The 13136-nt window shown below is 39.9% G+C and overlaps 1 protein-coding gene across 1 annotated transcript in view; it reads right to left on the bottom strand.

The window, feature by feature from the left end:
• FRYL (FRY like transcription coactivator) overlaps positions 1-13136 on the bottom strand; it is a 321897-nt gene that overhangs the window by 185134 nt on the left and 123627 nt on the right. The window contains exons 10-12 of the mRNA XM_074951439.1: positions 11293-11391; positions 9931-10032; positions 7355-7399 (exon numbers count right to left, since the gene is read on the bottom strand). Coding sequence (XP_074807540.1) covers positions 7355-7399; positions 9931-10032; positions 11293-11391 — 246 coding nt within the window. The remainder of the gene's footprint in view (positions 1-7354; positions 7400-9930; positions 10033-11292; positions 11392-13136) is intronic.

Genomic DNA, 13136 nt, shown 5'->3' with positions numbered 1-13136 from the left:
TGCACTTCTGATCAGAAATTTTTGGTAACAGAGTCTATTTGGCCCACACATGCTCTTTCCCTCCCTTATGTTGTGCCTCAAGGCTAATTAGCACCGTGAAGGGGAACCACCCTCAATTCCTTCTCCACTATGAAGCCTCCATTGAGAACTCCTGTCATAAATATAAAGGGAAGGGTAACCACCTTTCTGTATACAGTGCCATAAAATCCCTCCTGGCCAGAGGCAAAATCTTTTCACCTGTAAAAGGGTTAAGAAGCTAAGGTAACCCCGCTGGCACCTGACTCCAAAATGGCCAATGAGGGGACAAGATTCTTTCAAATCTGGAGGGGGGAGAACAAAGGGTTTGCTCTGTCTGTGTGATGCTTTTGCTGGGAACAGATCAGGAATGCAGCCTTACAACTCCTGTAAAGTTAGTAAGTAATCTAGCTATAAAATGCGTTAAATTTTCTTTTGTTTAATGGTTTGTAAAATAAGCTGTGCTGGAGGGAATGTGTATTCCTGTTTTCGAGTCTTTTTGTAACTTAAGGTTTTCCCTAGAGGGATTCTCTATGTTTTGAATCTGATTACCCTGTAAGGTATTTACCATCCTGATTTTACAGAGATAATTCTTTTACCTTTTCTTTAATTAAAATTCTTCTTTTAAGAACGTGATTGATTTTTCATTGTTCTTAAGATCCAAGGGTTTGGGTCTGTGTTCACCTGTACAAATTGGTGAGGATTCTTATCAAGCCTTCCCCAGGAAAGGGGATGTAGGGCTTGGGGGGATATTTTGGGGGAAGACGTCTCCAAGTGGGCTCTTTCCCTGTTCTTTGTTTTAAAAGCTTGGTGGTGGCAGCATACTGTTCAAGGACAAGGAAAAGTTTGTACCTTGGGGAAGTTTTTAACCTAAGCTGGTAAGAATAAGCTTAGGGGGGTCTTTCATGCAGGTCCCCACATCTGTACCCTAGAGTTCAGAGTGGGGAAGGAACCTTGACAACTCCGAAGTAGAGGGGAGAAGGGTAGGTTGTGGAGCATTCATAGGGGGACACATATCAAAGAACCATCGTTACTGCGCAAGTGAGTAACTTCCTCTTCTTCGAGTAATGCCCTAGGTAGGTGACTCCCGAGCAGTATCCCCAATGGGAGGTTGGGGCTTCAGAGTCGAGTCTGTTATGGATGATAACACTGTAGAGCTGAAGATAGCATTGGAAGCAGAGTCTCCAGTAATCGCACAGTGTTCTGCAAAGGTCTGAACAGATACCCAAGTCACTGCCCTACAGATTTCCAAGATAGGAACATTCTTGAGGAAAGCGACAGAAGTGGAAACCAACCTCGTTGAGCGTGTGTGGATTCTGGATGGAGGTAACACATTGCGAGCATGATAGCAATGGTTAGTACAGTTCAAGACCCATTTGGAGAGACTTTGGGCAGCTATTGCTGCACCTTTTGACCTTTCTGCGATGGAGAGGAAAAGCTTAGGAGATTTCCTAAAGGCCTTCATCCTGTGCAGAGAAATGGCTACGGCTCTCCTAACGTCAACCATATGCAGTATAGCCTCCCTGTTATCACAGTGAGATTTAAGAAAAAAGGTCAGGTGGTGAATCAGTTTGTTTATGGGAAAAGAAGAGGTCACTCTGGGGGTTAACTTTGGATATGGCATAAGAGTAACCTTATCTTTAAAGAACACTGAGAAGAGGGGAGCGGTGCCCTTAGTGCCGCTATCTCCCCTATTCTCCCTGCCGACATGATAGCCATCAGAAATGCCGTTTTCATTGACTGGTATATGTAAATGAACCAGTGACCATAGTTTCAACTGGTGATCTAGTTGGGCTCTGTAAAACTAGATTTAGGTCCCAAGTTGGAGTTGGGTGTCTGGACTGGGGACAGAGGTTCACTATGCCCTTGAGGAATCTCTTTGTAGTTGGGTGGCAAAAACAGACTATCCCTCTATTTGCTGATGAAAAGCTGTTATGGCCACAAGGTGTATTTTGAAAGAACTGAGGGATATCTCTGACCTCTTGAGATCCAGTATGTAGTCCAACATCACGGGGAGGGTGGAAGATGCTAGGGTAATTCTTCTGAAATTGCACCAAACCTGAAACCTAATACACTTTTGTAGGTAAGTGTGTCAGGTAGCTGATTTTCTACTGTGTAGTGCACTTCCTGCACCTCACTGGAGCAGCATCTCACTATGTTTTGGAACCATGAAGGAGCCAAGCCTTAAGCCAGAGTATCTGCAGGTTGGGATGGAGAGTTTGTCCTTCGTTCTGTGAGAGGAGATAAGGGATGGGTTGAAGAGGGATTTGTGGACGCATCACCACCTTCATCAGGTATGGGTATCATGTCTGTCTCGGCCAGGTGGGAGCAATCAGTAGGACGTTTGCTTTTTCTTTTTTTGTCAGGACCTTCAGCAGCAGAGGGAACTGGGGAAAGGTGTATAGGAGGGTCTTCTCCCCGAGGAGAAGGAGAGCGTCCTTTAATGGATGTTTCCTGAGGTCAGCTCTGCAGCAATAGAATGGGCATTTCCTGTGCAGGTAAGTAGCGAACAAGTCTATCACTGGAGTCCTCCACTGATAGAATATACTGTGAAGCACTGTTGGATTCATTTCCTACTCATGGTCATGTGAGAACTTGTGACTGAGACTATCTGCTGTTATCTTCTGCCCTCGTGGTAGGTAGGCGGCTGATATTAAAACATTGTGGTGAAGGCACAAATTCCATAGCTTTAGCGCTTCCATGCATTGGGAAGATAAATTAGCAAGGGGGTGCCAAATTATGTAATACATGTATACGATGTTGTCTGTCATAATTTTCATGAGTGTTTTACTGATCAGTGGAAGAAAGTGAGCACAAACATTTCTGACCGCTCTGAGTTCGAGGAGGTCACTGTGAAGCGTCATCTCCATGGGCGATCACCTGCCCTGAGTCTTGAGGTTGCTGAGATGGACTCCCCAGCCAATTAGGGATGCATCCATAATTAGAAGCCACGTTGGAGGGAGGGGTGTGAATTTGTTGGTTCTTTCCACCAATCTAGGGAGCGTTTGACCCTGGAGGGCATCGAGAGAGGTTTGTCTACCCTGTCTTTGTTTGGTCTGTAAACACATCTGAACCATGCCTGTAGACACCTAATGTGCAGTCTGGCATGAGATATTAAAAACATGCCTGTCGCCATGTGTCCCAGAAGTTGGAGGCAATGTCTGGCCAATGTTTGTGGGCTGGCTTGAATTGTCTCTGAGTGTGGTCAGCTGTGAAATCTCTGCTGTGGGAGGCATGCTCTCACTTGCAGTGAGCTGAGATAGGACCCTGTAAACTCCAAGTGCTGTACTGGAGTTAAGGTAGATTTTTGGATGTTGGAGACCCAGCTTTGTGAATATGTCCACAGCTCCTGAACAGACAGTCGCCCTTTTGTAGGTTGGTATGACCAAGGCTGATGTTTGCCATGCAACTTCAGCCAGAACCAAAAGCAACTTGTTAATCAGGAGAGTGATCCTCCCTCCATCAATAGTAGTTTCAACTTTAGTTCCCAGGTCTTTCGGGATCTGGCTTTTAGCTGCTGGCAAAAAGTACACTTTTGTGCAAGGTGGGCCTCTCTGAGGCACCGACACGGCGAGAACGTCGTCTGTAACCGGTATGGCTTCCCTGCAGGTGAGGCACCTCTTAAAACTGGGGGAGCCGGGCATGTCCCTTACAGAGGGCAATCCCCAGGGGGCGGGAAAAAGGGAATAAAGTAAAAACTAGACTTTTATTGTATTTTATTTTTAAACAGGGAATAAAAAACTAAGGGAAACCCCATAAAAGAAAGAAGAAAAGGGCAAATAAAAACACTAAGAATATCTAAGAGAACAATTCTAAAGACCTAAAGTATCCGTGAATGGACTGCTAATCGCTCTGTCCCTAGCCTGGGATAGTTGAGGAAAGAACTGAGGATGGTTTGCCTGGGCAATGCTGATTAGCCTTGAGGCACAACACAACACAAGGGAGGGAAAGAGCATGCCTGAACCCAATAGACACCGCTACCAAAGACCTCTGATCAGAAGCACAGGGACGCAGACAAACTGACTGTAGAGCAGCCATAGGGACACTACTTGAAGAAGAATTGCTATTTTCAACTAATTAGGAGGAAGATTTTCTGTTTGCTTGTATGAACCACAGACAAATCATAAATCTACCATTACTGCAAATGTAGAATCAGGGGCTGCTCTAGGGGGAGCTTGTAGAAGCTATAGCCACCCCAAAATTTGCCTTACCCCCTTGTAGTCACCGCTGCTCTCTGGCCACCCAGCTCTGAAGAGCTGAGAGAGTGGGGACTGGACTTTTTTCCCCCCTGCTCACAGGACAGTACATGCTTCCCAGAGCTGTGTCCTTAAAAGCACAGGGCATCCCAATGCCTAGACACACCCGCCCGCTCTTCCCTAGCCGATATAATGTACTGAAGTGCTAAAGGAGAATTGATTCAATGAAGTATTTTACATACACCAGCAAAAACTGCGTGTCACACATTGAATATTTAAAGGAATCTCTTATCAGTTTATGTGTGTGTACAAAGTCTCCTAGCAGTTCACAAATTTGTCTATCTGCCGCTGTGATTCCCTGAATTGCATTCCCTTTCTTGTAATCCATTTTAAATACATATAGTTTAGCTCCTTATAATTCTTTACTTTTTAAAATGTTATTTTATTATTCTTAGCACTTCATCATTTACCTTTGTTAATATTGTGCAGATGGATGACATTGTGCTATTTAACTTATAATTTAATAGCAAATAATCATTGAAAATATTTATAAGTAAATAGTTGCTAGTAGTTTTAACAATGACATCTGTGTTTCTAGTATAGCACTTCCAAATGAAAAACTACAGTGAAAACATAGGAATTTTTAAATCTAAATTTTTCTTTTTCTTTTTATAACACAAGTTTATTCTGTTGATTGATGCCCTGTCACAATTTCCTACCTGAGGACCAGAGGATGGGAAAGGTGAAATGAAATTAATAGGCAACAGGTCTAAAACAAACAAAAGGAAGTATTTCTTCACACAACACACAGACAACCCGTGGAACTCCTTGCCAGCAGATGTTGTGAAGGCCAAGACTATAAAAGGGTTCAAAAAAGAACTAGATAAATTCATGGAGGATAGGTCTACCAATGGCTATTAGCCAGGATGGGCAGGGATGTTGTCCCTAACCTCTGTTTGCCTGAAGCTGGGAATGGGCAACAGGGGATGGATCACTTGGTGATTACCTGTTCTGTTCATTCTCTTTGGGGCACCTGGCATTGGCCACTGTCAGAAGACAGGATACTGGGCTAGACAGACCTTTGGTCTGACCCAGTATGACTGTATGGCTGACCCAGTATAGCTGTTCTTATGTGAGAGGTAGCAAATTGTGATGGGCAGCATCTGTAACTGCTACTGGTAGCAAAATCCATTGGTAGTGGTTTTTGACATTACTCCTGGCACCCAGCTCCAGCAGCAGCAGAGAAGTAAGCTGGACAGGGTTCCAGGGTGCCCAAGAGCAGCCCTCCACCTGTGTCTCCGTCCACCGGGGCATGCCACCCAGGGCAGATGGAGGGGCTGGGGCTCCCCACAGTGACCCGACTGACCCACTCTAGCCCAGGCTCTTGGGTCCTGCCCCCATAGGCTCTGCTGGCCCCAGAGCCGGGTCCCACCACCCTGGCAGCTCTTACTGGCTGCAAGCAGGCCCCAACCCTGGGCACCAACAGCAGCAGCAGGAGACAGGGGAGTGCCGCCTGCACCATGGTGCCAGCCAGTCCAGCAGTCATCTTGCACTGCCCGGCTCCAGCTTCTGACCTGGCGAGGGCCTCAGGGAGGTGAAAGAGGAGGTGGTGAGGCCTGCACTTACTTGAGGAGGAGCAGCAGGTGGGGCCATGGAGAGGGGTGGGACCTCATGGTGATGGGGGGGACAAACCCCTTCCCCCCAATTTTCTGTCTAGCCTACCTTAAGTCCCCCCTCCCCCACCACCAACAGGAAGAGGTGGCACCGCCCATGTGTAGAATGTTGTAGGTTTTCATATTGAGTAAGGGCTTTATGTTTACAAACAGCATCAAAGAATTTTAAACCATTATCAGTCATGGTTGTCTTGTACTACTAGGCCTTTGTACTTTCATTCCTGTCCTATAACTAGATGTTAAGTTAGACAAATGTGCTTAAAGGAAATGGCTTTTTTATTCTATTTTATAAAAATTATGACATATTTAATGTCAAAAAGGTTTACATAGTAAAAGGCTTTTCTCTGAAACGGGTATTTACAGTATGCTACAAATAAAAATCTGTTTAACTAAACATACTGACATATTCCAGTCTTTTGGCTAATATATGTCAGGGTCTTATTTGACGCATTTTGATCATGTATTTTGTTTCAAATATAGCTCTGTTTTAATTCCTAAAATTTTCCAACATGGAAGAATCTGTATGGATTAAATATATCAGCAGAGTATAATATAAACTGTTAAAAATCTAACTGGATATATAAAGGGTTACAAAAGCAACAACAACAACAACAACAAAAGACAATGAATCTATGCTGATCTAATGGGACACATTAAAATGATTTAATGAAACAAATATCTTGATGAAGGCAAGAAACAAAACAGCATTTTTTCCATGTTAGTCAAATGTAATCACCTAGTGAAGACAGTACTTTTTAATATTGTTAAACTTTTCTTCTGTTCTGAACTAAAACAATTTCTATTTTCTAAAACCTGTAAAACCAACAATGTAAATGTCTTTCAAGTTACAGTAAAACCCGCCCTTGATACCACCTCTGACGAGAGACCACTTGTCATGAGTGACTACTTGCAGAGGCCACGGAAGACCACCGCTCTCTGGTGGCAAACCTTTGAAAAGAAAGACCACCTCTTATAAGCAACCACTTTTGCTAACTCCCATGAGTGGTCACTCTTGGCAGATTTTACTGTAGTTCACTGCAAGTTATCACAATAAACCAGCTTCATCTTTTTTATTGTGAAAATGTTTCCAAGTTAGCTAACATGCAAGACAATTTTGTATGAAATAAATGTAACAGAAATAACCAAATATTTGATGTAGATATTTTAGCTCCTACTGTAAACATGCAATGCTGTTTAATGAACTGGGCTGTTCAATTGTTGCTCAGTCTCACAAATCTACCTTTCCTCAAGCAAATTGGTATCAGATGATTTACTGTACTCCCTCCTTTAGCAAACCTTTCAAATGTTTGTTCAAAGATGCTTCTTTGTGCTGTTGCTTCTTGACGGTGCCAATGGCAATTTTATAGAACCACACGACACAAAATGCAACAACACACACCGAAAACAAAATACCGCAGTTACAGAAGACCAAGCGACCTTTCACCATGTTATTACAACATATTAACTCACCTGGAGTGTTTCTATTTGTTTTCTGATACTGTTGTTAGATGGCATCTAAATAAAGCAATGTGAGACAGCAAAACATAACAAACATGAGAATGGAAGGCACATGCATGTTAGATGAAAAAAAGCACAAAACAACAGGTAGCCATATACTAAGGACTCTATTCACAGAAATAAGGTTTTTCCTGGTAACGGCTTTGAATGCTCCACTAACTTCAATGGTTTAGTGGCAATGGACACTAATTAATTTCCTAAGGCAAAAAATTATCTTTTCCCAAGAAATACCTAGTCTTCTACTCTACACTTCCCTTCCCACTTGTGCAGACTCTTTAAACCTTTTTCCTCCTTGTCCTTAAGAAGCAGAAGTAGTATCAGAGACCTCATCCTCAGACTCAGGGAAGCTGATAATCTCCTGACCAAGCCACTGAAAATTAACTGTACAGTATCCAAAATAATAGTTTAAAATATTAGCCAAAAACTTGAAAATACTGATACAGTTACATGCTACTGAATCAATTCACGGAAATATTTGTTAAGTGGAATATATTACTCCTGTGCGTCGTAATCTCCAATGAATTTCTATTGGTTTCTAGGTGAAATTTAGAGCTAATGCTATGACCAATAAAGCCCTATACAGTATACCAAGACACCACTTCTTTCTCTATAACATACTGCCACAGCTGTGATCAGCAATGTTACAAAGCCCATCTTTCTCCCTAGCTTTTGGAGGAGGGAGGGGAGTTATAAGAGTAATTAATAGTATGAGAATGTTATTGTTTCAATTTTTAATTTTTGCCTCATTTTTCCTAGTGGAGGTCAGATGAAACCTGCTGATATTCTAATTAAATAATTTTGATAATTATATTTTAAAGGATGTCCGAGACATTTAGAGTGAATAGGCACTTAATCTTTATTATGCTGCATATAGCTAAATAATTCAAGCAAATGCATAAAAATAAAATATTATGGTGAGACCAGGTAAAAAATGAGGGAGGAGGCGAAAAAATAAATCTAGAAAAGCACCTGCTGGGCAATTAACTACTCATTTAGTTAGCGCCAACATGCACAGAGAAACAAGCTTAGCTGAAGCAAAATAAAAAGATAACTGGGATGGAGTTTGAAAGATTCACTTCACCCAAGTCTCAATCCATGGCTAGATAACCACAGAAAACAATAGTGGAACTGCAGTCCAAATGACTTAGTAGTCTACCAAATACCCTGCTAAGTCCCTCATCAATGTACAGTACCAAAACTTCTATGTTCTGCATTTCAGAAGCTCAAATATAAAATTTCTGCTGAATAGAGCCCTAAGGTAAATGTGTGAAGTTGTTAATGGGCAAGAAAAATATTCAAAGTAAACAATGCATGCTGCGCAGTTACTACTTAAACTCGTTGGCATTGATAGTTTTAATGCATCAATTGCCAGCTATGGACGGTATGCCAGGAATATCTGACTTCAGGATGCAAAAGAAATTCAGCTTTTTTTTTTTTTTTTATTAAAGGAAAGCTTCAATTGCAAAACAAAAAACAAAGCAGACATTGAAAAAATTTGAAGTATGTTAGATGAAAAAATATACAAAAAACCCAACAAGCAACAGAAACATACAAAAGATGTCATGAAGACAAAAGAACCTTCAAAAACATCAAAATCTGTGTTTTGCTTTAGCAGCTTTCACCGTGGTTTACATAATTTAAATCATAAGCATGTAGACATGATCTGGAAATTGTTACGCATAGCTAGCCAGAAACAATGCTAACAATAAGGTGAATCCATTACTTTGAAAATATCAAAACCAAGATGTTAAACAAAACAAACATTACTAATAAACCACATTAATAAAAATTTATGAAAGAGTATATTACAGTAAATAATTTAAGCTTTAAATTAGGACAAAACCCCATAATTTCAAAATATCAATGATCTGTGTCATTTATTAATCCAGTAATATTGACAATGCTATCGAATTCAGTCAAGAGTTAAAAGGGACACTAAGTTTTATATTCAAAATTTACACAACTTTAAAATTCGTATAGTATGTAGGGATCATTTCCCCTCCAGACTAAATATTTAGTTTCTTTTTTAATCAAATAAGTTTATCAAACAGGAAGATATATTTTGAAATTACTATTTATTTTACTTAAGTGTGAGCACGCGCACACATACACAGACCTCCCAGCAATAATTTTTATGTGATCAAAAGAGTTATTGTTTGTGCTCTCTGCTGGCTGTAGAACAACAGCTGAGTAACAAACACTGCTCCTAGAGCTGTGCAAACATGAACCAATGAAGCTGATGCACAAAGATAGCATCAAATGGACCTAAATGAGTTAAAACTGTTACCTTTTGCATTTAAAAAAAAAAAAGTGCCATGCCAATTCCAGCACCACATAAAACACAGGAAACACATTACTAAACAATGGAGAATTAAAACATTCAAAAGGTTTTTAGAATAATTATTTGACAGTGTTCTTTTAAACAGCTAATTATTTATTTTGCTTTAGCTGGTATTAAAATGCTTAAAGTTCATAAGACTGAATGCTACTGATTTGTGACAGGTTTCTAAACTAAGAATGTTTCTTACCTTTAAATGTGACAAACAGTTCTGCAGGAAAATGTGCCAGTTATTTAAAAAAAACTGTTTCTGACTGACACACAACAGGCAGGTGATCAACGGATACAGAGCCTACAAGGAGGGAAAAAAGAAGAATTGATCAAATTGCTCTGTGAGAAATACATTCAGGAACAACACAATCACCCCAGTAAAACCTGAGTAAGGCTTTGGGTGGTCAGGAGCACTGCCTTTTCCCCTGTTCTACCTTCACAGATTTAATACGGTTTGTAAGTACTTGAGCCATGGTGCCTTCTTCTGCTGGAGACAAAGTGCTGTAAGATTTGTTAAGGTGTTAAAAGTTTTTCAGCAGAAAGTATACTGGTCCTTAATACAAAATTGGTCTCATTCACAGTCATTTTGGTATAGGATGAAAGTTAGGGGAGAGAAATACAACCTAGTTAAATAATAAGAATAATGCAACAATGTTTCTGACTTTAAAAAAACAAAACTAAATGTCCTCTCAGCACCAAGTTTGACAATGATATCATTACATTCTTGTTACAAACTAGTGTTTAAATGTCTATAGTGACAGCCGTTCCTTAATTCTTGGAATCCTAAAATAGGATAGCAATGGAATCTCTATTGTACTCAAAGCCCTCCCTATGTGAATGTAAGAGATTATTTTAAAGTAATTTTAAAGTAAATTTAATAAAAGTACAAACCACAGACACAAAAATTAGCCTTGTGCCAGATACAAAGTGAGACGAATTCACTTGCATTATAGGAATGTGAATAAAGGGAGTGACAAACACTACACTAAAAAAATAAAGAAAAGTATAGTTAAATCCTTGAAAGGAAACACACTTTAAAAAAAATCCATGAGCTAAGCTTGGGGAGATAAAGAGATGCTGGGAAAAGCTGAAATATGTGGGCAGAAGAGCTAATAGATAAGAGCAGGGTAGTTAACAGGCAGCTGGTCTGCTGCAAAAAATATATGGTCTGCCACTTCTGCCCTTTAATTAAATCCACATTGAGATTCTGACTGAACAGAATTTATACTATCAGAGGAGATATTAGGGAACAACAACTCCACATCACAAACCACTGAAATAATTAAAAAAAACCTGTCAGTTTCAGGAAAGGCTCGGGAACGAGAACAGAGGTAGAATTACTTTTCATTCACAGGGAGAACAAATCCTGCACAACGATACCGACATCAAAGATCAAGCAGAAGCAGTATAAAAAAAGCATAAATTTAATCCTTGCGCTGCCTTTAGGAGTTAAGACTTTATATTAAAGAACTCCCTTAACTTTCCTTGGGTAAATCATTCATCTAAAAATATAATATATATATCAGTAAATATGTGAAGAACTGAAATATTTCTTTAATACCAGTGAGTGCTTCTTTCTTGAGCTCAATTCAAAGGTAGTCTGGTAGAGCATCTCCACAAAATTTTTCAAACATGGCACATTCACTTCATTTTTAACAGCCTAGTGAAAATAAATATAAATAATTGAGTATAGAGATCTAGGCAGAAAGAAAGAAGTTAAAATATATTAAAAGCGGAACTATGCAGGCATATGAGAATTCAACATTTAGATTATCTTTAAGATTAGTGAAGTTATTCAAGTCTTTCTGTATAAGATATAATGAGCAGCACATGAAATCAATGTGTCATATAGCACAAACATCTAGTAAAACAATGAAAATGTTGCGACTAACAAAGTGCAGAAACATCTGTTCTGAATTTGCATGCTTTAACTAAGGAAAAAGAGTCTTATTTTTAAACACATGCTAAGTGCGTAAACTATTTTACTAGTAGACAACACCAAATTCTTAGACAGAAGTTTCTTTTAAACTGTGTGTATTTTTTTGTTAAAAGAGGTCACTCAACTTTTCTCACTGTTACCCTTTTTCCTTAATGCACAATAAATCTGAGAGCTGGGACTCAACAAGAATGGGGCTTATTACTGTGTACCCTATCATAAATGCAGTGTCTTCATTTGGTTTCACAATTCAGGCGCAAAATCACCATGGATTTGTTTCGATGCGTGAACGTGCGCTCACACTCTAAGGGCTTTCCCACTCTGTTCTACAAACCCAGAACTGCTACCTTCCCATGCGCCCACCTTCTCCCCATCAACACATCTCTCCTAGTCCATATTTAGGCTTCCATTGCTGACCAACTTCACTGTGTGTTCTCTCACCTTCACACTTCATCCTTTAATGTTAGTATTTGTCCAATTAATATTGTAAGCGCTTCAGGGGAGGGACCTGTCTAAACTATGTGCTTTGTAAAGAAACATACACATCAAAGGTGTTACAGAAGTAGTCCTAATTAGTTTGATTTTACACTGGACAGACGCACTGAACTTCACATTTGTAGCAACTGCAAGTTAATAATTTCTCTCTAGTCCTTCTACATAAAAGGTAACTGAATTCCTTAATTTTTATTATTTTGTTCATAAAGCAGTCATCAAAAAATGGCAACCCCATTTTGCTCAGTGCAATAGTCTGAATGTTTACGCGATGAGAAGCAGACAAATTGTGAAATGCATTTGAAAAGTATTTGAGCCAACAAAGCGGCTCTCTTGATATAAAAAAATAACTTTTAAGGTATCATCAATGTATTAAAGTGGTTCAAAGAGGCATAATTGGCTCCATTTTACATTTAAATCTGAGTTGGGTTACTGTCTGTGATACAATGAAAGCAGTATAACAGAAATTGGAACGAACAACACTGTCTTCTCTGATTGTAACAAAGTGAAGGGTCCTGAGCGTAATGACAGAAGTCCTTTCAGTCACTTGATGAATGGACTCAGGACCCACCATTCTTTGGGAGGGTACTTTGTTTACGAGCAACGTGTTGTGGTCTGGCATTTGCTAATGAAACTATCATTTGACATAACCATCTCACCAACTTCTACAAAGTTTCTAAACTCATTTTGTGGAAGTTTATTGAGAAAGTGATGGCTGGCCAACATCAGACACACAATTTCCTTTAATCTTTAGGATACCTATCATCCAGGCTTCAGGCTTGGATGGCACAGAGTCTTCTTGACTTACAACCTCCTCAGGGAAGGAGAAGTGTTATGGGCTGCTGTGTTTTCAACATGCTGATGATACTCAGCCCTGTTTCCTTTTCCTTTAGCCTAGGCAATGCAGTTTTCCTTTGTCACTGTCTGTTGGAGGAATGAACTCAGATGAAAGCTGTTTGGCTCAAATTCAACTGCGT

This window comes from Natator depressus, chromosome 4 (genome assembly GCF_965152275.1).
Source record: "Natator depressus isolate rNatDep1 chromosome 4, rNatDep2.hap1, whole genome shotgun sequence".
In the NCBI taxonomy this organism is placed as follows: domain Eukaryota; kingdom Metazoa; phylum Chordata; order Testudines; family Cheloniidae; genus Natator; species Natator depressus.
The sequence above is the reverse complement of the archived record's forward strand: the minus strand, read 5'-3'. Positions and strand labels throughout refer to the sequence as shown.